Source organism: Drosophila ananassae, chromosome XR (assembly GCF_017639315.1).
Source record: "Drosophila ananassae strain 14024-0371.13 chromosome XR, ASM1763931v2, whole genome shotgun sequence".
NCBI lineage: Eukaryota > Metazoa > Arthropoda > Insecta > Diptera > Drosophilidae > Drosophila > Drosophila ananassae.
Genome location: NC_057932.1, coordinates 21,141,516 through 21,168,218, shown reverse-complemented (window position 1 = coordinate 21,168,218; position 26,703 = coordinate 21,141,516). Strand labels below are relative to the sequence as shown.

Sequence of the window (26,703 nt, the reverse complement as noted above, 5' to 3'; positions counted from 1 at the left end):
GAATGCATGCCAAAATAAGCAAGCCAATTGAGAATTTATTTTTCCCCATCACTCGGACAGCAGCCTGTTGACTTGAGTGGGGGTTACCCCCTTTTCCGCTTTTCCGCTTTTCCACTTTTCCGCTCTATTCCGCCTTTCTGATTTTTCACTTTTCATATTTTTGGACGGGCATTACCTCGGACAGGCCCCATCAGGGCCCATTGTCACATCGTTCATTCATTCTCGTAGGGTCTTGAAGGTTCCAACACTGGGCTGAGTCGGCTGAGAAACGACTCAGAGGATACCCTGTGAAAACAGCCTTAATATTGCGAATTGAAATGATCGGAGCGTACCAGATAGTACTAGTTTGGGAACAACAGACCCGTAGTCCATCACTCCTGCTTGCAACCCCTTCTTCCGAGGGTGTTGCCAAACAAATGTCGCCTAAATGAACAGAAAATGCGTGCAATTAATCAAGTTGGAGCGACTGCAAGATCACAGCCCCCCCTAGTCAGACGTCCATGTCGTGTCACTGAAAAAATGGCGCGGGCTAAAAGCCATTTGTGATTAGAACAGCCACATGCGACAAGCTCCTCGAGTTGGGGCCTTTCATCTGAGGCGACAAGGCGATATGCGGGCTATACTATGTAGAAGAGCAACCTACCAGATACGCAGATAAATAGATAGATAGATAGGTGGATAGATCGACGGATAGATACACGTCGCCGGGGCTCATTATTTTCATCTATATGCAACATAATTTATTGGCATTTTTATTATAATTTTATTTATGATTTCTGAGACTTCGAATTTGTTTGGCTCGGTCCTGTTCCGAAGAGCTTTATTGTTATTATTGCAGATATAGGTATCGTATGGTATGTGTATCGGATATATAGTGCACACGTACGTGTATCGAGGCTTATGGACTCACCGATCTATAGGATATATCTATCTGTTCGCAGAGCCATCTATTAAGATCACCCGATGACATCGGAAGGCGGTGAGGCGAAGGCTCTCGAACAAATTGATGAGACAGGTGGAGCCGAACCGAACAGGAATCTATATAATTTCATATATATTCTGTGCATGCGGCTCTTCCGCAGTGAGTGAGATTTATTTAATTACCTCGATGTACACGATTTTGCCATTTAATGAGCAGTTTACTGAATTAAATTCGAAATCAAATTCGATTCGTTCCTCGATCGACTATCGACGCTCTGCGAATTCCCATTCGCTTCTATAGAAAAACTTATGAATATGGATATATATTAGATCGTAAAATGTGGCCAGGAGGGGGATCCGCCGGGCGGGGACTTGTCGGGGCCTCAAAAATAGAATATGGCCGCCAACTTTAACGGCCGCCCAAAGTCGACTGCAACTTTTAATGGCGAATAAAACAAACGGCAAGCAACCAAATCGAATTAAATGCCCCACAAATTTATGAATAAAGTCCACAAAGTTTTTGAATCGTTTTCCAGAATAATTCTATAACTTACAGACTGGCAAGAACTACAACTTTTTCATGACTTTTCCCAGTTTTTATGAGCCTTCCTTTAAATATTCTCATTGGTGAATTGGTGAATTATTGCGCGGAACGATCATTCCCCGTTCGAGATTAGTGTATCTGCAGAATTGTTTCGAGAGAAATTCGTGACTAAATGGATTAAAAAACGTTTCTGACAAAACGATTCCAAAGCCCCCGAGACATTGGCGATTTTGGCACACGGTTTCCAAGGAATTAGGCGCTCGTCGAGTATAATTTTTAATTTATTATAAATAAATACAATAAATACAAATACAGATACGATTATTTAGTTTAGTAGACACAAGAACAGAACTAGGGGGAGGTCATCCGGGGGCGGATGTGGGGACCGAGTGGGGGTTGAGGGGACTAGCACTAGTTTCAATTTTTTTGGTCGAGAGACATTCAAATCAGGACCCGAACCGAAATTCCGCCCGAGATACACCAAAAGAAAACACCCAGTTAGTTTGCTATCCTCTAGACGGACTCGGCTAGCGGCGGAGGAGCCGGAGCGGTGGCAGGATCTCCCGCCGAGGATGCGGAGGTGCCTGCTGCCGCCTCGGCCGCTTGCTCAGCCTCGAAGGCCGCCAGGATCTTGTCCGCCTCGGCGGCCTTCGCCTGGAGCTCCGCCAGCTTACGCTGCTTCTCGGCCTCCTCGGCTTGCCGCTTGGCGCGGCGCTCCTCCTCACGCCGGAGCAGCTCCTCCCACTGGGTGCGCAGCAGGGAGTCGCCCAGGCCCAGTTTATCCATCACCTGGGTGATGTCCCGGCTGTAGCGCAGCCGTGTGTTGGCCGCCAACTCCTCGGAGCAGTCCTCACGGCCCACCTGCAGGCGCTGCAGCACCGTAATCTTGGCGTCGATCACCACGTAGTTGCTGTCCGGGATGAAGCTGGCGCACTTTTCGTTCAGGTACTGCACCAGGGTCTTGAGCGAGTTCGAGTTGGACTTGGCGTTGATGGCGCCGCTGGCGAAGTCCTGGGACTTCATCATCTGAGCGTGGGTGGACTTCTGCTTGCACTCTAGGCAGTTCCAGTTCGGATGGGGCAGTCCGGTGATCTCCGGCACCACCAGGCCCGTGCAGTTTGTGTCCCGACAGTACAGGCCTGAGATGAAGGCGCCTTTCTCCTGCGGAAAGATCCGGGACAGATATTAGTAATGATCTTTGCAGTTAACCTCTAATAGAGCCCTAGATAAAAGCGCAATAGACACCAAAGATAAGACCCTTAACTCCCACTTGAAGGGCCAGTGATATCCCGATTACATCGGGGTCGTGAGAACTTGTGAGCCAAACACTTGAGATTCTTGGCAAGTGAATCATTGGGGCCAAATGTCTCGGCTAATGAAAATCATTTTCGCATTGTTGGGATTCCGATTCCAGCTAAAAATAATCCCCCCAGCTATTGGGATGGGATTGGGTGAGGTTCCCCTGCCCCTCCTACTGCTCCTAACAACAATATCAGACATTAAAAGTATATGTCCGTGCCGATCTCTGGGATTGGCAAAATAAATAAAAAAGATGTCGCTACGTGTGCGTTTTAATATTCGCTCGTGCGATCGATAAATATCCCCGCACACCGATTCCTAAAAGTATCTGTATCTCCGACTACACTCTACACACGCTCTATCTCTTCCTCTAGCTGTATCTGTATCTGTATCTGTCCTCCGTGGCCACGTCATCTCCATTAAATTCAGAATCTGTGCATATGAATCTGAATCGCTTGGCCAATTTGCTTGATCGTAAATTAAGCCAGATAATTAATATTTCCGATCCACAAGATTGGCCCAAGAACTACAAAATCCGGAGCAGATAACAGGTGATGGAAGCCCGAGAGATCGAAAGCAAAGGAAGCGATCGACGTGCGCCGCTTCTAAATATATTTCCTCGAGTGTTTGAGCCCTTTGCCAGTTCATCGAACCAGTATAAATCAGACTATAATTTGATTTTCACCAACACGTGCCAGAGTCAAGGGCTTTACCGGTGACACTTTACAAATTATGATAATAGATCTTGGGGGATAACACAGCAATGTATAACAAATGGACTTCCAAGACCAATAACTGAGTTTTCTTCTTCTGGAACTGTTCTGGTATAAATCTAATCATCAATCACGAAAACATGCTGCCTGTAGATTTAAGTTCCCTGTCAACAGCAATCGTTTGATTTCAGAAATATATATTTAAAAGACTAAAAGACAAAAGACTAAAATATATATGTTTCTGATCAGAATGCTTTAAAATAATTCCGGGGAGCCTAGAATTTTATAATCACAAGCTTGTCGTCATATTTGTGATTTATGAACTCTGCCTGGTGTTCAAACTTTGAACACGATTCGAAATAGAATCTTTGCCAATTTTTGCCACATTCCTTTGATAAATAATGAATGTAGTTATATCAGTCCATATATCCTTCGATCTACATTATAGTTCGGCTCTTGAGTGGCAACAATGTATTGTTATTGATTATTTTGGGGCTCGTTATTAATTTGTTTGAATTGGGAGGAGCTTTTTATGGCCCATTTGACTTGTGTTTTAACTGCCCGCCATTAATATTCTTCCCCGAATTATGGTCTCTTTTCCTGCAATTAAGACAATTAAAGTTAGTGTTTAATGGCGTACTAGACGGGTAAGTAAATGGCCAAAACGACAACCCATTCGAAAAAAATCGAATTAAAAATCAAATCAATACCAATGCCCGAATTCCATAGAGAACATATAGAAAAGATATAGATGGTCGTTCTCACAGCGACTGGCACTTTCCGAAAATATCGCCAAGCGAATTAAGAAGCTTTTTGGAATCCGTCTATTTATTTGTGATTTAATTGAATTGTTTTCAGTCCGTTAAAAATAAACAAAATTGTTTATCGCCTTGTTTTGTTGTTTTATTATTTATTTATTTTTTGGGGCTCGGATTGTGTGCCACTTGTTGCGCCTGGAAGAGTATCTGAACATGCTCCCATACACATATATCCAAGAGATATTGATGGCCAAGATCAACAACGAAAACGAGAACTTGTAATTGAAAATCTTTAATTGTTTTCGGATGAATTTTTTGATGCGCGCCGGAAATCCTTAATGCAAGTCTTTCCATCCATCGGGGAATCGGAAAAGCCGACTCGGCAAATGTGGAAAATCAAAAAGAAGCGATCCGATGGCTTCTTTGATGGATCATTCAAAGTAGTTTGGCCAAAAATTTATTTCACACTCCCTTGTGAGAAATCAAAACACGAGAGCCCGAAGGCACTGCCGACCTCAATCGCCTTCGGCGAAACAATAAAGATGTTTGATTATTTCTTCGGTTAATTGGTTAAATAGTTTACACAGCTGGCCCATCGATCATCAGTTTCGATCCAATTGGCTAGTCCGACTAGAAACATGGCCAAAAAGCAGAGACCAGGGTCCCCAGCGGCTCTTTCATTGCGGGATATCAAAGCGAACCACTAAAGGGCCCTAACACGACTTCTTCACTTTGATTTATGGCTGAGACTCCCACTTTCCTACTTTCGTAGTCTAAGGAATAAAGATCTAGTTCTGTAGGGTCTATCTAGTTAGATTCCTTCCCGATATCCTTATACTCTTTTCATCTTCAAACCCTTTATTCTTAAACTCATCCCAGTCTCTTTAATTGTCGAGCCCAAAGGGACTCAAAAGAAGCTCCCAAAATGTTACATTAAATAGAAGCCCCTACTCACCGTAGGATCCGAGCAGCGTGGACACTTGCAGGTGAATCCCTTCTTCATCTTGAGGAAGAGATGGCGGGCGATGTTGCCGGTGAAAAGCTTGGTGTAGGTGGTGGTGATCTCGAAGCCCTCCGGGATGTCGACGGCAGCCCGGACGACCATGTGGTTGGTCTTCTCGTCGAAGGTGTAGTACGAGTTGGGAATGCAGTCGTGGTTCATCACCCCGAAGAGTGGGTAGAGGGCGCGGTAGTTGAACTCCTGGTTGTCGTTCGTCCGGTCGGTGGTCTTGTCGAAGCCATTGGTCCTCATCACGGCCACGGTGCGGTTCATGATCTCGATCAGCTTCTTGTCGGTGGGGAAGTTCTTGAAGCACTTTGCCGCGTTCCGCACCTCGGTGCGGTGGTTGTTATCTAGGTTCGCCTGCAGGCAGTAGATCAGATCCCGCTGGTCCTTGGTCAGATTGATGGCCCGGGCGATGCACAGCAGCCGAATGATCACCGAGTTGGCCACCTCCGGCTCGTTGGGGCCCCACGACTTGAACATGTCGCAGTCGGTCTTGTGCTGCTTCTTCTTGGCGCACAAAGGACACACTGGCAGGCCGCATCCCTGCCGGCACATGAACTTCGTGTCCGGGAGTTCCTTCAAGCACACAGTGCACGCATTCAGGGCGTCCTCCTCGTGGGCCGCCAGTCCGATCAGGAGCGGGCTGTCCTTGAAGATGATCTCGCCCCGCTTGAGGCTCCGAGTGGCCATCACTCCGCGTCCGGCTATCTTCGACACGCCGATCTCCCATGCGGGATCCTTGTCCTTGAAGGGCGCCAGGTGAAGGTCCAGCAGCTCCGAGGTTCTTTTCGGGCAGATCATCACGGTTCTCTAGGTGTTTCTCGGTCTTATTCAAACTTTTCCAAACACGCCACTTCTGAGTCTCACGGACACGAAACACTCGAACAAAAAAGCACTGAGTTTTCAAAGGGTTTGCGTTATCCTTTCAAGGACCTTTCGGATCACTTGTGTATGCAGTTTTCCCGATCGGATCAAAAATGTATAGTCAGTACTCTTGATGCGTCACAGAACTCATCAATTTTGGAGTCAATGAATAGTTTAGAGTCTGTCTGATCCCCGATAATGTGTCCCTTCGATCTCTGATTCTATATATCTGATCTTGAAGCGATCTGGATCTAGTTCTATAGCCTGCAGCGTTTGTTTCGCGACTGCCGTGAGTAAACTGTCGCCGTGTTCCAGCCTTACATGATTTTTATGTGAAAAGTTCAGCGGAAAAGCCGAAAATTCGAAAAAGCACAGAGAACGAACGAAAGCCACCCGAAGACCGCCGATGACGAGGCCAAGCCAAAAAAAAGATATAAAATAATAATAATAATTAAGCGAGTCACGATTCTCAAAAAGATTCTCGAAATTGTGGGCGAGGCAGGCAGGAGCAGGAGGTGGCAGGCGACAATCCCCGCCAGAAATCCTGATGCCCACTTGGATGGATTGATGAACGGCGTGCGGATTCCGAGTGATGTGATGGGAATGCCGAGAGGGAGACTCACACTCAGAAAAACAGGGAGGAAAATGCTAGTCAATTACGTTTAAATTCAGGAGTTTATGTATTTTTAATATCGACAAAAATTAACAGAGAACTCATCTCCCAGAACTTGAACTAGGATCATTCCTAGGATAATATTTTTTTCTGTGCAGTTGAATGGACGGACGGATGGTCGGTTATCCGGACGGATGGCTTGTCGGCTGGCGGATGTACATTTGAACATTTTGAAATGTCGGTACATACAAATCGGCATGGATTTGTGCTCTTCTGACAGCGCTCTGGAGTTGCGCCAAGAATGCCACCCATCACCCGGAATGATGAACGATCTCCGCCGGAGCGGGTGGAGTGCAGTGGAGTGGAGTGGGGGTGCTGTGTGGGCCAAGGTGTCTGTGACTGCGGGAGGAGGCTTAATCCACTTGAGTGGACCGGACAATCGCCCGCGGAAGTAATGACCCCAGAAAATGATTTCACAGTCCCGCTGTTTTCCCAATTGCGATTAAAATTTATTAAGTTCCACGAAAAGGCTTCCAGATAGTTGAAGAAATACCGTTTGTATGTTCTGTCCGCCACCTGCATCCTGTAGCTCTTGAATCTTAGCAACTTCAAGCGCCGGATAAGCTTAATTAGGTCACAATAGCCCACCCATCGCGATAGGATGTGCCCCACCTCTAACTATCAGAAAGTGCAGCCCAAAGGGGGAGCGAGAGAGCAATTATTGGCCAATCGGGAGTCGAACCGAAAATGAAAGCTCTGCTAATTCGACTGTGTGGGGAAAGCGAGATGGGGCGAGGCTACCACCCAACGGTGTATGGAGTCATTGCACCTGAGCGGGAAAGCTTACTTTCTCCCGGTTTCTGGTTGCCTGGTACTTCCAGGTGCGTTTCCAAGGGAATTTCGGGTAATTTGTGGACAAAAAACCCGGGCCATGATCATGGAAATGTGATCCCAGACAAAACGAATTCTAAATGTTAAATATATGTAAAAAATTATTTATATACAATTATTATATTTATTTGCGCTGATCATGAGCCGGGGAAGTGCCACCTCGACGGCGAGCAAAATAAACTTAATGAAGGCGACAAATTGCAAATTGGCCACTGCCTGCACTTTCACCCGCCCCCGACCCTTTCGCTCCGCCCCTGCCGCCGCATGTGGCAATGACAACGAAGCGAACTCACGTGTTAGGTGCATTGCAGAGACTGCAAGTTGGCTAAGAATCTGCATTCGCGAATCTTCCGACAGCGGCAAACAACTTTAATTTAATGAAATGCAAATGCATAAATATCAAAATGTGCAAATCAAGCAGCAAAATCCGACTAAAATATTATAACAAAATTCGATGTATGCAAATGGCTTGCAAAATATGCACAAACTAACGAAAAAAACCGAATAAATTTAAAAAAAGGCTGAAGAAACAACAATTTATTGGCGCTTTGACGCGTTTTTGCTTCGCTCCGCTGGCAATGAAGAATTTGGCGCCACCATTGGCCATGTCGTCGTCCATGTCACCAAAGTGGTCACGGCGGAAGAACCCCACAGACCCCAGTCCCCAAAGTCCCCGAGACCCCAGAGTCCCCAGATTGAAAACACCCACAAAAAACCGACAATCACACTTCCGCATGTAAAATAAAAAATTTAATTAAATCGAAAATGAAAATGGTGGGGAGTGAGGTGAAAACTAATTGCAAGTTAATCGGAACGAAAACACTTTCGAATATAAAGTCCAAAATCAAATGCATTTAAAAAAACACACAGCTATCGTTAGCCTGATACTAAAATAATATTTCTGCCGAATGTAACAAAATAAACAAATGAAAAGGAGGTTTTGAAGCCTCGAGAGGACTTCCTTGTACCCTAGAGGCAAATATTACTCATACGCACAGTTGGCATTCTGAATAAGTTACTTATTCTGAGTTGGTAATGATTCGAAATATTTTTAATCATATTATTAAACATTGAGACTCATCATACCCCATTTGTACCCTTTGTTAGGCCGCCCAAAAATATCTATGAACATTTTCGGAAAATGTGTTCCATTTTCCTCCCCCTCTGGTTGTTTTTGTTTTTGTTTTTGTTTCGGTCATAGTTTTAGTTTTTTCCTCCTCTTTAATTTTCAGAGTCAATTAAAAATTGTTAATTTTACTTATAATTTTAAGGTAGGCTAAAATGCAATGCGACGACGAAACCGACGACGGCTAGCGACACAAAAAAATATTGCAATTAAAATTTTTGCGCGACTTTGTCACGGATTCGGGCGCTCTTGGGGGTGGTGGGGGGTCCCTGGGGAAGATGGCGGCAAATTTGCCGTTGAATGAACCGCTACTCATGCCCGTGCCGTCCCGTTCTAGCCTAGGCCAGTTAACGGAACCGGGAAATGTGTCTCTCGACATGGAAGGCTAGTACCGTTGATTGGAAGTATAAGCAAAAACAAAATGGCAAAGAATGGAAATGGAAATGGTTTGTTCACCTCATCCCGCACTCGATTTGAGTTTAATTGCATTTTCCGTGATTATAATATGAATACTAAATAGTATTTAATGAAATGGAGGCAACAGTTATGTCACAACATAAAACTCAACCTTAACCATAAGTTTTAGCTTTAGTTTTTTACGAAAAATGAATACTATTTAATCCCTGTTGATTTTCGCTCAAATATTGCATACTTTTGAGCGCTTAAATACAATGATTTGTGTTTATTGTGTAAATAATTGTATTGTTTCACGAAAAGTACCAAAATATAGCCACATATTAGACGATGTGGGCCATTGGATACAAATCCTATTGGATACAGAAATATATTTCGGTTTGGGTCACTCTTGGCATTTTTAATGGCGGGGCATGGGGCATGGGGCAGATGGCGACCATCACGGGCATGCCAAACTTCATTCACCTCAATGCCAATTACCCGGCATGGACATTTTCAAAGCCCCAGTACCCAGTCCCCAGTCCCCAGACCCCATCTGGCCTCTAGGAACGAGAAAAAGCATTAGAATTTCGCATTTGATTTTAATACACTTAAACGCAATCAATTTTATTGCTCTCGTTGCAGTTGCCTGTCGAATCGAATTCAATTTGATTTGCTTTTGAATGCGCGCGATGTTTTCTTAGCGGGGAAGTGAATTCGGATTTGGATGTGGATTTTGATTTTGATTTGGATTTGGATTTGGATGAGGATGTGGTATCGTCATGGATTCTGCCTTCTGCACCGCCATTGGCAAGGTTAACCCGCCCACATCCACCATCCTCGACCGTTCCACCTCAGAAATCCCCAAAAAGCAAAATACTTGTTTACAAGCCAAACGCCAGCGTGGAATGTTACGAAAATGTTTCACCTCCGGCTGCTTCTCCTACTGCGCTCCATATGCACATGATCTGAGGATGATCCGCACCGCCCATACAGTGATCCATCCGGGACTCATGTGCTAACATAAAGCAGATGACGACCAGCAGCTGCCCCTGCCAATTTTCGCCTCACAAAACAACTCAAAAGCCAGGAGCAACAGCACCCCAGAGCGCTGCGGGGAATCAGATATATACATATTTATCGTCTATGGCATATACCGAGTAGAACACCAGTCTGGGTTTAATGACGAATATATGTTTCTTATCTGTCATGCTTATTTGCAGAAAGTGTCAATTGTCAAGCGAGAATTCATGGAAAATGATTGAGAAACTCTCTTTCACCCACATTGCCCCATTATTGACTATTTTTAACCGATTCTTAAGCGGAATACCTTAAACGATTCCCAAAACAATTCCCTTAAAACTCACATCAAACATTTCTTAACAAATTTTGTATTTTTTGTTATGATGGGATTCTGACGGAATCTGAAAGGAATTGTGGGATAAAATACAGTAATTAGAATAAGACTTGAGAAATCTATATATTTTTTGGCCAATATTTATGAAACCTTCAAAAATGGTTCCAAATTTGAGACTGCTATAGGGCCCCTGAAATGGCTATATCTTGGACAATTTCCACCTGATCTTTAAGCGGAATGTTTTAAATGACTTCTGAATCGATTCCCCGTCATTCTTCATCCAAATCCAGAAACAAAATATTTTTTAAATTTGTTCTCAAATTTTCTGGGGGATCCCCTTCAAAAGTGCATGGAAGCCCTATAGGGCCCCCTGAAATGGCTATATCTTGGACAATTTCCACCCGATCTTTAAGCGAAATGTTTTAAACGACTTCTGGATTGATTCCCTACAGTTCTGCATCAAAATCCCAAAACAAAATATTTTTTAAATTTTTTCTCAAATTTTCTGGGGGATCCCCTTCAAAAGTGCATGGAAGCCCTATAGGGCCCCCTGAGATGGCTATATCTTGGACAATTTCCACCCGATCTTTAAGCGGAATGTTTTAAACGACTTCTGGATTGATTCCCTACAATTCTGCATTAAAATCCAGAAACAACATTTTTTTTAAATTTGTTCTCAAATTTTCTGGGGGATCCCCTTTTAAAGTGCATGGAAGCCCTATATGGCCCCTTGAGATGGCTATATCTTGGCCAATTTCCACCCGAATTAATTTTTGAAAGATGAAATAACTAAATAATAAGTCTTACAGGAAGTTTTGATCACAAATAAACCACTTTTTGGTTCAAACTTATTCAAATTTCGCTCAATACCGTGCGTAATCGATTATTTGGCCCCAAAAGTGATCGCAATGTGGATCGTGACACATCGGCATTCAGGAAATATCGAATGCGAGGAGAAACTTTTTTAGAAGCTTTTGAGCCCGCCAATTTTCGCAAAATAAGAAGATCGACCGAGGGGAGTTTGATCCTTGGAATTTATTTTGACAGCTCGAAGACAGTGCATTTTCAGAGGCCTGCTGCGCCAGTGAGAACGGGCTAAAAGCTAAAAAAACATCGTCTGGGCCGATTGTTGAACGTAGTAGGTCATAGCTGCTAAATTCGAAAATATGTTACATTAGAACAAATCAAACGGAGAGCTTTGATCATCGATTCGGATTACCAGAAAGCATGAAAAACCGAAAAATACGCGATTTTGCTCAGCCGGAAGAGGATTCGTTGGAGTCTATCGCGAATAGCAGCAGCGATGGCAGTCGGGCCACTGTAACCGCAAACACAACAGTCTCCGCTACCGCATCCGCGCCGGCGCCGCGTTCGCGTCCGCGCACCTTCCGAATGGCCGGCCAGTCGTCTGTGGAGTCGGGAACCGGCACCGAGCAGTTGTTCCTGCAGGAGCAGCAAGAGCAGCAGGGCCAGCAGCAGCACGAGGCGGAAGTGCATCCGATGAAGGTCGAGGCGGAGCCACCGATGCTCGGTAATCCGGGCAGCATCATATTCGGCGGGGCCGAACAGCTACTGAAGAAACACCAGCAGCAGCATCCAGATCAGCAACAACCAATGGATCAAGATCAGGTATCTGGAGCCGAGGGACAGGGCAGCGCAGCCACGGCCGGCGCTGACACAGGAGGTGGGGCCGGTACTGGCACCGGGTCTGGGGCAGGAGCCGAGGCCGACGCCGGAGGTGGGGCAGCGGTGGACACGGAGAAGAAGCGCTGTGACAAGTGCGGCAAGAAGCTCGGACTCACCGGCGGATTCCCCTGCCGCTGCGGCGGCACCTTTTGCGCTTTCCACCGCTACAGTGACCGCCATGAATGCAATTTCGACTACCGCGAGATGGGCGCTAGCGAAATTCGTCGCGACAATCCCGTCATCGTCGCCAGCAAGCTACGGAAGCTCTGAACGTCTGAACTGCCCGACCGGAACAACGACCCAATCCTGATTCCACATACGGGTTGTTTCTGTTTATATTTTATACACACCTCTTCGCGGCACTGTTAACGCCAATTATATTGCATATGTCCAGTCGGATGTAGCCGGAAAAACGACACGTATAACCCAAAAAACGGATAACTTAAAACGGAACAACTAAGAACCGAGAACCGAGAACCAAGAGCTGAGAAGCCAAAGCCAAACGCCCGAAACCGTAAGCCGCAAGCCATAAGCCACAAGACCTCAGCCATCAGCCATCAGCCATCAGCCATACGCCAAACCTGGAAAGCAAAGCAGGGAGCTTACAAAAAGCATAAAAATCACCAACAACCCAACCCAATAGCCAAATATAAATAGCCAAATCGAGCATGCCTTTCATCCTTTTCCTCATCGATGCGGAAGTCGATAGTTCTAGTTATGGAAGCATGAAAAATATTCTATAGAAGGCAGACGGAAAATAAAGAATAAACTGCCAGAACAACAACCAATTTCATTTTTTCATCACTTTCTTCATTTGTCACAACAAAATGTTACCTTGACAATCTATTGTCAGAAAGATACTAGCCAGTAAGCACAAACTTCTGGCCAGGACTGCCACTTTCATTTTCGTTCAATAAAAAATATATCATTTATTTATTATAAAACACATGTTACATATCTGAGTTTCAATTTGAATTTTGAAAGGATTTGAAAGCCTTTGTCTTTTAATCCTTTTAATCTAAAAATATTTGAGAGCCTTTATAGTTGGGGAAACAAAGCATATGTATGGAGTATGATATGATTGTAATCAGTGGAGTAAACTTTAACTTCTGGTTATCTGCGGTTAAATCAATAGATTGTTTGTGGGTTTACTTGAATATCGTGGTATGGTAAACCCATAGTATAGAACCAATATATAGAATGATGTAGTTTAATGCCATAGAAGACCTTTCTCGCTTGGTCTGTTTTAAGGTATAGGTACCATATAAGGTATATTTTGTATAGTTGGTTAGTCTGAGCTATAAAATGCAGATATTCATGAGTGGTATGGAAAATAGAAAATAATAATTGAGTAAAAAAACCTCTGAACATTTGGTTTAAAGGATTATGTTTTAGAAACATCTGGATGAGTACGATTTGGAGATCTAAGTGATCCAACTTATTTAAATTTGAAGAGATTTCTCGGTTGGAAGAAACGAAGAGAAGAAACTACTTGAAGAGCAGGGGCAGACGGCAGTGCGGCTCAGTCTCGCTGGGATTGTCCGAGTACAAGGACATCGTCCTGGCGTTGAGATCGAAAATACCCACGGCAATGGTCTTCACCACCTCGTCGCAGCTGCCGTTCTCCCGCCACACGCAGTAGACTCCGCCGGACACGTCGCCCAACATGTGCCGGACATCCTGTTCGCTCATCGGCGGCTTGTAGGTCCCGAAAGTCTGCATCCTGGAGATGCTGGAATCAATCATCAGCTCATTGGCCTGGTCCTGGCGGATGCGATCGAATCTGCAATGAGGAAACAAGGTTAAAGGATAAAGGATATGTAAAGAGTCCTGTAGGTATACATACTGATTCACATGGTAGTTATGCTGGCCAAGAGGTATCTCCTTGATGCTCAAATAGGATTCGTTTTTTCGCTCCGGGGAGGGAGCCACCTCCACGTTGAAGCACATCTGACGGGGATCACTGGGGTGGAAGGGAAAAAGTTATTAAAATATTACTTAATAGATAAGTAATTGAACTTGAAACCTACGCCAGGAAGGTAAAGTTCACAGAACAGGCATCTGCAGCTCCCACTCCTGCGTCCTTAAGCACCCGGAAGGCATCATCCACATTGCTGGTGGCCAGCAGGGCTCTTGTGAGAAAATGACGAGCTACAGGAACAGGTTAATCATTAAAGTGACATAGTAATGGGAATAAACTATAACTTACGAGTTTTTCCACTTCGCAGCAGCTCCGCACTGATGGTGTTGATGCTGAAGACAAGTCCGTGGTGGTTCTGGTTCATAGTGTAGCCCGGCAAGTGTCCTGCGTAGCAGAGCGACATGAAGTGCTCCTCCTTGACGTTGTACTTGCCCTGAGGCTTGTCGCTGACGATGTGGGCCACCACGAAGTAGTAGTGGTTGAGGGTCTCCGTCAGGGCGTCCTCCGTGTGGCCCAAAAGACGCTGGAAACATTCACTTAAGTTAGATCAGGATAGTCCATCAAGAGCTCTGTAAGCTTACGCAGTTCTTTTGGTTCACTATGATGGTGGAGCAGCCAGTGGGCTGGTTCTTGTTGCGAGGCTGGTGCTTGAGAGCCTGCGGCAGGATCTCGTCCAGGTGGAGCAGGAACAACTGTGGATATGGTGTAATGATTACAGTATAATATAGTTAGTTAGTTACTTTGTATCAGTCTCGTTTTAAGGCATTAGCATGCAAATCATACATAAATCCCAGCAAAATGCACTCATGATGCTAATTACAATCTTAATCGCTAAAGACGATCAGTGATTAGCCCTGGGGCGCCCTGATCCGCGGCTAATTACGGGTTATGGTAAAATTGTAATGAAAGTAGAACAATAAATGGCAACAAGTGCATCCATAACTCAAAAAGATTGCCTAAGTGGTTGGAGACACCTGAGAACCTGAGAATCGGAGAGCATTAGGCCAAGTCCGACCAAGATCACTGGCCCAAACACTGAAAGAATCTAAGCAATATGCTTTCAGATACATTTGTATCTCTGAGGCTCATTTTTTTCAGTGCCTGCGTGCGAATAGATTCAGATGCGGCCAAGGTCGTCATGCGGCGACTTTTGCGTGCAATTAATTGGCAGAAACGCCAAAGCCAAAGCCAAGTCGAGTCTCGGATCGGATCGGAGATCGCAGAAATTATAACACATTATCGGGTTCCACTCGGCCATGCTAATGAGCCGTTTAATTGATGGCTCCAATCGGCCGGCCAATCCCCTGCCTGCCACTTGGAATTCCAAAGACAATCCAATCCCAGATCGAAGAACCCCAAAGAAGAAGCCAACCAAGGGTTCGTCAGCCGTATTTTGCCGGCTTCTTTCGACGGCTTTTCTGGGTTTTTTATTGTATTGGCCAAAAGACAAATTGGCTTTAAATGAGGCGGCATTCGAGGAGACTGTAAGCACCCTTTTTTATGAGACTCTAATGTCGATAAAAGGCAGATCTGTCTTTTACGTTTTTCCCAATATGTTTGCTTTTTATTCAAGTTCTTTTTTGGTTTTTTTTTATGGTCAAGTCCCCCCATCCCCCAAGTGGGGGGTCAGCGCAGACAGCGACGCTGGCAGAAGCAGCGACGCCGGCAAAACGGAACTAGTTCAATGTCTGCGCGCTCTGCACGGTCACCACTTCGATTTGTGACTGCGCCGGCACAGTAGTCACTGCCTAAGCGCCACTGCCCGAGTGCCAGCCAACAACAGTCAATTATTCAGTTAATAATATTATAATTATGCCGATTGGGATTGAGAGGATTGTGCAACTGCCAAAGTCCGATTCATTAAAACGAAATTAAAGCCGCGAACTATCCGACTAATTATTTATTTTGTATTGTATAAATAAATAAAATTTGCTTTCGAGCTAATTAGTGTTTGGCTTGACCCATTATCACTGTAAGCCGTAAGCCGTAAGCCGTAGAGCAGTGCACTCGCAAATTGCATTTAATGTTGTCATTGGAAACAGACGGCAAGCCACCAGCGACATGCAACACGCAACACCCAACACCCAACACGTCACTAGTTGCAACCTGAGGTTGTGGCTACTACTGGCTAATACAAAAGATATGGATACGTAAACAGTTAGAATCGCCTCCCACGCAACTATTGGCGTTAAATTACAATATTTATGCCTAGGCTTCGTTTTAATGGGCCTTTAATTGCGGGCTAGTGCTAAGAATTAGCTAATGCCCGGCTTATTAGCTCATTAGCTTGTTAACTTATTTACCGTTGGGTGCTAATTAATTTGGTTTGAGGAGCTCACCTTATGGAACTCCACCTCCGCGCCGTCGGCCACGCCCTCCAGCTCGCGGACATACTGGGGGAAGCTGTCCTTCACCGATTCAAGGGTCTCGTTGTAGATTTGGCCTAGGAAAGTGGATGATTAGTTCTGGATGAGTCACAGCGTCCAGAGCGACCAGATCCGTCAGATACATTCGAGTGGCACACTCGCAGATACTTACGGCCTTTTGGGGACTGGTAGAGCGGCAAGTAGGTCTCGTTCAGCGGCTTCGACAAGATCAGAAAGTTCTTGATCATCGAGCCAAAAGTGCGGCCCTGCAATTATTGTATTCATTATTATTATTATTACCGAAACGATTAAATGCTTTCCAATTTTGAGCACGATCTGAGGCTGCCGCCCCCTATCGCTTATTTAGCTTTTTATTTTCATTATATACTTTTCAGATTTCAGAACTCGTACTGGTCAGAGACACTTGAAAGGTAAAGAAATAAGAAACATAATCGATCACGACCGATCGATCGATGGCTGTGTAAACAAAGCCTCCAACTAAGACACAAAAAATATGAATAATTATTCGCAATATAAACAAATTGTTGGAAACAGAAGTGAACTTTTGGGTGGGCCCCTCCGGCACGACGCGTCAAACGGATGTGGCTAGGGTTACGGCCGTTGATCCGGATAGCTTTCCATACATTATTGGTCCAGCTATCTGAATATCTTATTCACATGCAGATTTTGTCAAGTGTAGCCAGTGCTCTGGGCTCGATTGTCGGGAAAAAGTCAACAAAGCCACGAGTATCACGAACTGCATTAGTTAAGAACGTCTGGGTCCGGGACTTGTCCAATTAATCGAGGCCTATGGGGGCTATCATAAAGATAGAGCCCATCTGCGGCTTTTAGCCCCCATGTCCCAGATAGCCCAGTTTGTCATTTTTCTGGGTTATCACTTGGTGGTAAAATGTAGGATGTGCTCTACTTTCCACCAAAGTGCGATTATTACTCTAATTTTTCATGCGATTTATGCTTTCATGTTCACTTATCAAGGTAGAACTTTAAATTTCATTGTGGTTGCGGCTTTTATGTAGTTCTATGATATGTTATGGAATGTCCACCCCGTCTATAAATATCCTTGAAAAGTTCCACCACACTTTTCCACTTTTCCCACTATTTTTAGCCTTAACTTTCAAGTTTCGTGACTTGATGGTGGGGCAAAGGAGTCTTAAACGAGGTCAAGGGTCAGGGTCTAGCCCGAGGTACTCACCATATCGAATCCAACCTCATAGTGCGTCCCCCTGGTGTAGAGGACTGGGACAGCCTGGCGACGTGGCAGGATCTTTCCGGAGGACATTCTTCTTCTGGGCTGTGGAGCGTCCAAACTAGAGTATCTGGCAGTTGGTGTGGTAGAGCCTGGGCTTATCGCACTGGAAACTTGATGCACTCGGCGGGAGAGCTTTCGCAGCCTGATAACTTGATAATGATAGCACACAAAAGCAAAGTATAAACAGAAACGCGGGCGGGAAACTCCAAGAGTTTCTTTGTAAGTGGTAATATCTGGGGCTATTTGGCGGGACAGCTGTTTGTTGGGTTCTAGAGCGCTTGAATTCAGAATTCAAACTGATTTGTTTTGTTTTGGCGCTGTCGCAAGCAAGCGTCGCAGTCGCGTCTCAGCCGGCGCTGGCGTTGACGTTAGCGCTGCCGGCGGCCGCTATTGGCCGGCGGCGGTACGCGTTATCGATTACAGGCGTTACTTAACCCGTTACAGTCCCAGAACGCCCGAAAGTGATGCAACTTTTAAGTCAAGAAAATGCTTAAGAGCCAAAATAGCTCAAATTTCAAAATAAAAGCTCAAATTTGGCGCCATTTTGATGCACAGAATGAAGTGGCAGTGTTGCATAAATTTGTATGATTCCAATCGTTTTGATTAATTTTTATGTCAAGGAAAGGTTTAATCAAAAGCAGAGAAACTTTTTAGATCTAAGATAGTAAAAATAAATGTAATTTTAAGTATTAACAAGCGCTGAACTTCATCTTTGAAGAGATTACGTTAATAGGTGCTAAATACTAAGGGGTTAAGAAGGGATTTCGGCAAAAAATATGATAATTGGATCTATTAGCTTTAACTGAGCTTAAACATCTGACCGATTAGTGGTTTATAAGGTTTATTTTTTATTCGAGATTTTGGAAAGGTTCGAATATTACACGGCTAAGTCAATTAGCTCCTAATAGGCTTTATTCTTAGCCTCCTCCTCTGCGTATACGTAATATGCCAGTGTTGTTTCCAACACTTTCCCTCGTCCGCCCGCCGTCCTCCACCACCACCACCACCTCCTCTTGACTAGGTGACCATGAATATTTTCGCTTTTGTTTTATTTCGCCGTCGAATATAAACACGTTTTCTTCTTCACCTTTTCGATTGTTTTGCCGCCTTTTCTTTTGATTAGTAATCTGTTTGTAATTCCATTTCATTTGAGGGGATATAACCTGCATCTGATGGGTAGTTTTCCACGAAAAAAACATGAAAACTGGGGAACTGGACTCGTGGGAACTGGAGATGCAGATACAGATACGTTTGATTGATTTTCGGAGCTAATGCGAATAAATTAGAATTTATCAAAGTACCCTCAATATGCCACTTGCATTTGCATTATTTATTTGGATTTGTTTTTTGTTTTATGGGAGAGCTTTCGCGACGATAATGATGATCGTCGGGGCAACTTTCTCAGCTTGTTTTTTTCGCTTTTTGTTTTCTGTTCGCCCATTAGCATCACAATTAAATGTTTATTAATTTTGAGGTAAACACACCACAATAACTAAGACAACATTAACCGATTATATAAGTGAGAATGCGGCCTATGAATGGCTACGTTGTAATTTCCCCAAAACTGCAATTTGGAGCGATTCGATCGAAAAATATACGAAAAAGATAGCGAAACAGATCGGTCGCTTTCATTATTGAATTTTTTTAAAGGCATTAACTTTCGTTGGTTGTTAGTGTTGTTGTTGTTGTCTCACCTGGCGGCTAGAAAAGTATATGTATGTAAGTGGCATACGTGTGTGTGTGTCTTTATGTGGCGCATTTCAATAATAATGAAAACAAAAGTTAAAACAAATAAAACAAAATAACCGCTATCTGGGGCTGCTCGAGCGCCACAGAGAGCGAGAGTTAAAAAGAGAGATGCTGCTAAGCGCTGTCAAACGGTGATTACAAGAAAATAACATTTTACAGTTGCTTCTGCTGCTCTCACCTGCCGAAAGACTGTGTGGACTTTGGGGCTCTGTTTGCCACTGCTTGTGGAGCGTGGAATTTCCAGGGAAGCCAACAGAAGTTCCCATCGGAATTTTCCCTCAGTGCGTATACTTGATATGTATGTATATTCTTTGATTTCCAGTCAATGAACTCCCCGAGAGAACTTTGATAGAGGAACTTGCTGGGAAAAGAATGGAATGTAATTTAATTGATTGTAGGACAAAGGAAACTATGACGTGGGAGATACGAGAAGCACATGCATCATAAAACAATTCCCAGAGGTCCACTAAGAAGGGGAACTGCGCAATTCCGCCATCGCACATCGCCCCAGAAAACAAAATTGCGGAAAGAGTGCCCGCAGAAGGGCATGCACTCGTCGACGTGGCCCTGAAGATATTAGCCACTTCACCCGGAGGGCTCGTAGGTCATGAGCTTGGCCAGCATCGGCTCTTGTATATAAATTTTGGACAAAAGAAAGACTTCGGTTTAAACCAATTTTGGCAAGGCGGCGGCCATAAGGTGACGATCACTCGAAGCGGCGACATGGACTCGCTCGAGCACACTCTGCAGATGCTTCTACTTCTGTTCTCCGGCACGCTCCTGCTGCCGCTGGTCTCCGGATTCGGCAACGAGTACGTCCACATCAAGGTGCATGTGCCCAAGGAGGAGTCGCCGCCGGAACCGGAACTGCCACCGGCCCACAAGGTCATCCACCACTACCACCATCATCCACATCCCCACCAGCTGCTCCGGAGTCGCGGGGCTAGGCCCGGTGGAGGCCCGTCGCGGCCCAAGCCGAGTCCCTTACTGGAAAGCGTGATCTTGTCGGACCTGGACAAGCCACTGCACATGAGCGAGCATGCGGACTACCTGAACCACGCCAAGGAGCTGGCCGAGCACCTCACGGACGCGTACGCCAAGAAGGCGCCTCCCCCGCCCCCGCCCCCGCCTCCGCCGAAGAAGAAGGTGAACACGTACACGATCATCGAGGAGCAGCACCGGCCGCACGGCTACGACTACGAGGAGCACCCGGAGCATGGTGTGGAGACCTACAGGGTGATCGAGTCCCGTCCCAAACAGCACACTCACTCCCACGCGCACTCTCACTCCTATCACCACCATTCCCACCAGGACGTAGAGGACGAGGAGGACGTCGGCTACCACTACCCCAGCAAGCATGGAATCGGCGCCTACGCAGAACCCGCGCCAGTGGAGGAGCACGTTGAACACGATCTGGAGCCAGAGTCGGGCTACAGCTACTCCCCGCCAGCACCCAGCCACGCCTACATCCCATCCAGCCACAGTCACGGCCACTCCCACTCTGGCCACTCCGGGGGACGCGGCTCCAAGGCGAACCGGGCGCCTGCCTACACGTTGGAGGCCCCCGAGGAGTCCTCCTCGGGCTCCTTTGGCTACGGCTACTCCCGGCCCGTGTCCAGTGGCTCCAGTGATTTCCGGCCGTCGCCCCAAGTCCCGCTAGCGGATGCCTATGGGGAGGAGGATCCGGCGGAGACCTACGGCGCCCCCCCACGACGCCGCCGGCCCTCCCTAGTCGACTGGCCGGAGTCGGCGGGCTTCAACGGAGCTGCCGCCGAGACGTACAGCGGCGTCGACAGCTACAACGTGGGCCATGTGCAGGGGTACGGCGGCTCCAGCGGCTACCAGTACAGTGGGCCCTACTTGTAGAGTTGCTTAGAGATACAGTGCCCTATGCCTAAGACGTATTTATTGACTTTTTGTGTTTTTTTTTCGTAGCTCTGTAAGTTGAACAAAAACTATCCTAAGATTGAAAACGAATAAATATTTCAGAAACCAAGGAATGTGTGTGTATTATAATGGATATTTTATATATTATATATTTTTTAATAGATTATGATGCCACTCCGAACACAGCGAGAACTCATTCAGCCTTGCTAGAAATCTAAAAAGTGAATGGGAATCGGTACAATACCACACTCGGCTTAGTCGCAAAGGAACAGTATATTATTTATTATTATTATTAAATATTTCATATTTATCCAGTGCTTATTGGATGAATAATAAATAAACAGAAATTTAACATTAGACTCTAGTTTTCTTCAGTGCCCCATTTTAGACCCCCCGTTTTCTATCAGATCCCCCCTTTCACACACACTTAGCCTAATGGAATTGTATCGCCAGTTTGGCCCACTTATTGGAGATCTTACCGGAGGATAAGCCCGGCTCCAGATGAGCTGGCTCGCCCGTGGCCAGTCCACGATGAGCCGACAAGGGGGCCAGGTTCTGCACTTCCACCTGCGGCTGTTCCAGTGCCTAGGATTTCACGGGCTGCCCCTGCCCGGGGACGGGGACCCTTCCGGCTGGCGGCGCAGGATGCGGGCTTGGGGCCTGTTTCTCCTGCTGGCCTTAAGCGGCCTCGTCCTGGTTTGCCTCTTCAGCGACGAGGAGTTCCTCTACCAGGAGGACATGTTTGGGCGCGTCAACGACGCCCTAAAGTACGTTTTTGCCGAGCTGGCCGTGCTGGCCATTTACCTGGAGACAGTGACGAGCCAGCGAGACCTGGCGAACTTCTGGTACCTCCACTTCCGGCTCAGCAGCCGAATGATGGAGGCCGGTAGTCTCCGGAGGGAGTTCCGGCAGTACCGCCGCTTCATCATCACCTTGTACGGCCTGATACTGTGTGAGCTGATAATGTTTGTGGTCATGTGGTGGATTCAGCCCATCAACAAGCAGTTTCTGCTCTTCTGGACCACCTACGAGCCCCTGGTGGTCCTGACCTACCTCCGAAACATCCAGTTTATCCTTCACATGGAGCTACTCCGTCAGCAGCTGGCCCAGCTGGAACAGGAGCTCCGTCTCCTGGCCGAGTATTCGAGATTCGCCTGCAGCGGAACGGGACGAAGCTTTCCCGGCTTTGAGACCTTTCTGCAGCGCCGGCTGCTCCAAAAACAGAGGGTCTACAACGGTGTCTGGGAAATGTACCGAAGTTTCCAGGGCGCCTTCAACTACTCCATCCTCACCGTCCTGCTCTCGATCAACATCCGGATAGCGGTAGACTGCTACTTCATGTACTACACCATTTATAACAACGTGTCCAACATAGGTGGGTTTTCCGAGAGTATTGAGATCCTCAGTCAAGGATTTTTGTCACTGCAGACTATTTCCTGATCATACCCGCCGTGCTGGAGATACCCGCCTTCGTCTATGCCTCCCAGAGCTGCATGGTTCACGTGCCCCGGATCGCTTATCAACTACACAACATCGTGCCATCTTCCGGAAGCTGCAGTTATCCCGACCTTTCGCTGCAGGTGAGCCTTCCCCCTGTTCTGGAATTTTCAACTACATATCCTCTCCAGATCCAGAACTTTTCGCTGCAACTTCTACACCAACCCATCAGCATTAATTGCATGGGACTGACCGTCCTGGATTGCAGTTTCCTCACGCGGGTTGGTGCAGTGACTCTTTGGGGTGATCCCAGTCCTTCTGATTGCTTGCTTCTTACAGATTGCCTGCTCCGTTGGAACATATATGATCTACACCATCCAGTTTATGCCGAAATTCAGCGCTCCATACGTATAGGAGTTCTGGATGAACTATACCACATTATCGTAACGAATACAATGTCCAACTGCTGTGTCAAAGTTCATGCCCTTGGAAAATAAACCTTCTACATATTAAAGCTTTGTTATATTCATAAAATTATACTTAATTACATAATTGTGTATATTTCTATGCGTATCTTAAACCAAATAAGGGGTCAGAGGTCGGTCACAAGCAGCAGCAAGGTCATTAAGTATTTTATTTACAAGTGTTTATTGCCTGGCGGGGGATGCCAGGATCACCTGGTGAGATTGGGCTAACACATTGGATCGTCGAAGGAAAGGATGCTGGCTAATAACTGCTGGATGGCTCATTTGACGAATGAGCCGTATACATAGGACCCTGAAGATTACTGATTACAGATTAAAGGCTATGGACTAATGCAGGGAATATTTCTAGAGTCTAGAGTGTAGAGTGTAGAGTGGTAGGGTGTGGTGTGTTGTGGAGTGGCGTTGCATGTAACATGGCTTCTCTAATCGTACTCGTGACTGGACTCCCGCTTAGCAATCAGATTCTCACGTTCATCGTCGTTTCCCTCAATGATAGTGATGCCACCAGCGGCGTGACTATTCCGATTCAGCGGCTTCACCCGGTGCACTGTCTCTGTGAGACCGGACTCTGTCAGCACTTCCACCTCGTCGTCGTCCTCATCCTCGTCGGGCACCGTGAAGTATGGATGCGAGGAGACCGGCCGGAACTTATAGCCCGTAAGCACAAAGAAAACGTAGGTGGTCATCTCGCGGAACATCTCGTCTAGCCAGGCGTACTGGAACACCACCGTCATCTGCAGCAGGTCAACTATGATGCGGGTGAAGTAGATGTAGCAGAGGATCATGATGTAGAACTGCCGGAAAAGTTTCATCTTGCGCAGATTTATGGCCGCCTTGCCGTCGGTGGCGGACGCCTCGTGCAGGTGCCGAATCGACCAGACGATGGGGAACAGGATGGCGCCGCAACACAGCAGGTCCACGAAGAAGAATATGTTATGCCAGGTACGGAACTCGGCGTCACTTTGGTCCGACTCATCGGTGATGATCTGGGCCACGTTGGCCAGAACCTGGAAGACAAATGGTTCCAATGAAGCCGCGTATAGTATAGTGATGGTATTTCTCCTCACTCACCTGCAGTGGAATGACAATCATAAAGATCTTCTTATCCTTGTCCGAGAGAATGTGTTTGATGAATGTCCAGCCGGTTCCAATCAGCACAATGGTGATGAAGAGCACGGCGCCCTTGAGCAAGTGGGCAATGTAGTAGAGTATGGCCCAAGTTTCCACGTGCTCTCCCCGCTTCTCGATGAAGTGGTAATTGATCGAGTGGAACATCAGCGACAGAGACTTCAGGAAGACCAGCACGGCCATCAAGTAATGAATCTTGTAAACGGTGTGCCTGAAAAAGAATAATTTACCAATTAATTCTGATCAATAAGAAACAAAATATGCGTACTTACTTGCTCTTTTTCAAAATAAACACCCAGAACAGGCCGGAGAAAAAGAAGAGCAAGCTCATCATGAAGTATAAAGCGGGCAGAGGCATCTCGCCAGCCGACAAGTAATTTCCATTGTTGTTCTCCTCGATGTCCACCTAGAAGGAGTACATATAATCATTTTCGCGTTCTTAACAAAATGGCCAGTCTTTACTCACATTAAAGGACACAATCTTGGTGTGCGGGTAGTAGTTCGGACAGGCATGGAAGTACACGTTGTACAGACCCTCGTCGTGCTGCGTGGCCACCAGCATGGAGAAGTTGAAGCTGTAGTAGTTCACCCCCTGGATGGTTTCCTTGCCCAAGGGCATTGTGGAATCCCTGCACAGGTTCTCCGATGAATGCTTATAGGAGCCGACACCGTACAGCTCATCCGTGGGATCTTGGGGCAAAGGATTTAGTGGCGCTGATTGATCTGGTACACCATCTGAATCAGATTCCTCGCTTTGCGGACCGGGTTCTAATTCAGCAGGAGCTTCCGGAACAGCGGCTGCAGCAGGAGGGTTTCCAGGATCAAGTGGGGCTTCCGGGACAGGTGGAATGTTCACCGGAGCAGATGCTTCTTGAGAGTTTGCTGGTGAGACTTTTACGGATTCATTGGCTGGCGCTGGATCTTCTTTAGGCGGCGACTCCTCTTTCTTCGGGATAATAGGCTCATCTTGGGGCACTAGTGGGGATTCTTGCTTAACTGAACCCTCACTCTGGTTGCCCGAAGACGCTTGGGGCTTCACAGAGTTGTCCACTTTGGGGGCAGCTACCTCCTCTTTGGGCTGTTCATCATTGGCAGCCTTCTCTTCCTTCGGCCCCTCGATTTTTCCAGCCACCGCAATTGGAACCGACGGCGAGGATAGCTTTAACGGCTCCATTGGTTCCCTAGGCTCAACGTCCAAAGGATCCTCCACAGACTCATCAGGAATCTCAGCCATGTCGGGTGGCGGAACCTCGCGACTCTGACGAAACAAGACTGAGTCACTAACCTTGACCAGATGGGAGTTCCTTTTAGTCCTTCCAGATATGGTATTGTATATATGCATATTTGTCCACTCCGGCGAGCATTTCACTCGAACCCTGGATCAAAAAGGCAATTAAGTTTCAAATACATCCTGAAACTTACTCTAAAAAACTTACTTTAGCTCCTTCAGATCCAAAACGAAGAAGAGTATGGGCCCGCTGGTTTGCTTCGACACAGCCTCCTCCAAGATGCACTTGTTCTGGTGAGAGTCGACATATGGATTCAACTGGTCGATGGTGGTCTTATCCAGGGATAAGCCAAACTGCAAAAAAAAGGGTTAAGCTTAGAGGTGGTAGAGGCGATAAGAAACCGGTTAACCCACCAGATCCGTGCTTCTTTCATCGTCTATGGCCAGCTTGCTGAGCTGCACGTCCAGGTGGCCGTTGGTGTAGAACCCAAAGGTACTCAGAGCTATGTACGGGCGCTCGTCATTCTGTGGGGCGTAAGTAAAATAAATATAATGAATCACGTAGATTAGTTAGGCACTCCGCCGGCGAACTTACGCGAACTTCCAGATGATGTTTCCGCGCGAACACTTGTAGGGGCAGGGCGCAAAGGAGGGCCACCGCCAGAGCCACTGGCCACAATATTGATCCAACACCTCGTCCAACTTCCATGCCGCAGTCAGACACCGCTCCTAGAAGTCTTCGTGCAGAGTATCGCAGAGTTTTCCCCGTTTTTCACCGACGACGTCTCGTCGTGGCACTTTTCCGCACTATTCCCCCTTCTCGACCTGGGGCAGTAACTTCAGTGCCTGCTGCGTTCGAAAATATGGCAATCGATTAACCGCGTCCGCCGTCACAGTTCATATTATTCACACTCAATCAAGCTTCAATGGTTTTCCTGTTCTTTTTGCCGATTGGATGGCCTTTGCGAAAGGTGAGAATGGACTTCTAAAAAAAGTGTGACCAGGTGGCGCCAGCTGCCAGATACCAGGGTTGCCAGCTCGTCATGCAATTGCAGAGGGAC

General features: G+C 46.4%; 6 protein-coding genes across 6 annotated transcripts; 3 read left to right on the top strand and 3 right to left on the bottom strand.

Annotated features, from left to right (window-relative positions):
• Positions 1-1,728: 1,728 nt before the first annotated feature.
• On the bottom strand, positions 1,729-6,420 carry LOC6501863 (SET domain-containing protein SmydA-8). The gene is made up of 2 exons (XM_001966744.4): positions 5,191-6,420; positions 1,729-2,626 (listed from the first exon to the last, which is right to left on the bottom strand). The coding sequence occupies exons 1-2, from the start codon at positions 6,040-6,042 to the stop codon at positions 1,979-1,981; spliced, it is 1,500 nt and encodes a 499-aa protein (XP_001966780.1). The 5' UTR covers positions 6,043-6,420; the 3' UTR covers positions 1,729-1,978.
• A 5,144-nt stretch (positions 6,421-11,564) lies between these two features.
• On the top strand, positions 11,565-12,598 carry LOC6501967 (zinc finger A20 and AN1 domain-containing stress-associated protein 12). Its single transcript, XM_001966745.4, has one exon. The coding sequence runs from the start codon at positions 11,713-11,715 to the stop codon at positions 12,439-12,441; it is 729 nt and encodes a 242-aa protein (XP_001966781.1). The 5' UTR covers positions 11,565-11,712; the 3' UTR covers positions 12,442-12,598.
• A 476-nt stretch (positions 12,599-13,074) lies between these two features.
• Positions 13,075-18,032, bottom strand: LOC6501862. The gene is made up of 8 exons (XM_001966746.4): positions 17,672-18,032; positions 16,631-16,724; positions 16,432-16,535; positions 14,674-14,784; positions 14,381-14,615; positions 14,202-14,322; positions 14,018-14,134; positions 13,075-13,954 (listed from the first exon to the last, which is right to left on the bottom strand). Exons 1-8 carry the CDS (start codon positions 17,756-17,758, stop codon positions 13,660-13,662), a joined length of 1,164 nt encoding a protein of 387 aa, XP_001966782.1. The 5' UTR covers positions 17,759-18,032; the 3' UTR covers positions 13,075-13,659.
• Positions 18,033-19,487: 1,455 nt separating this feature from the next.
• LOC6501968 (SKI family transcriptional corepressor 2) lies at positions 19,488-21,473 on the top strand. The gene is made up of 2 exons (XM_001966747.4): positions 19,488-19,775; positions 19,876-21,473. Exon 2 carries the CDS (start codon positions 20,201-20,203, stop codon positions 21,341-21,343), a length of 1,143 nt encoding a protein of 380 aa, XP_001966783.1. The 5' UTR covers positions 19,488-19,775; positions 19,876-20,200; the 3' UTR covers positions 21,344-21,473.
• A 404-nt stretch (positions 21,474-21,877) lies between these two features.
• LOC6501969 (gustatory receptor 8a) lies at positions 21,878-23,255 on the top strand. The gene is made up of 4 exons (XM_001966748.3): positions 21,878-22,739; positions 22,793-22,944; positions 22,993-23,082; positions 23,141-23,255. Exons 1-4 carry the CDS (start codon positions 21,896-21,898, stop codon positions 23,213-23,215), a joined length of 1,161 nt encoding a protein of 386 aa, XP_001966784.1. The 5' UTR covers positions 21,878-21,895; the 3' UTR covers positions 23,216-23,255.
• A 49-nt stretch (positions 23,256-23,304) lies between these two features.
• LOC6501861 (protein GPR107) lies at positions 23,305-26,631 on the bottom strand. Its single transcript, XM_032452420.2, has 7 exons — positions 26,238-26,631; positions 26,057-26,167; positions 25,851-25,996; positions 24,881-25,790; positions 24,687-24,820; positions 24,358-24,625; positions 23,305-24,293 (listed from the first exon to the last, which is right to left on the bottom strand). The coding sequence occupies exons 1-7, from the start codon at positions 26,349-26,351 to the stop codon at positions 23,709-23,711; spliced, it is 2,268 nt and encodes a 755-aa protein (XP_032308311.1). The 5' UTR covers positions 26,352-26,631; the 3' UTR covers positions 23,305-23,708.
• Between the last annotated feature and the right edge of the window lie 72 nt (positions 26,632-26,703).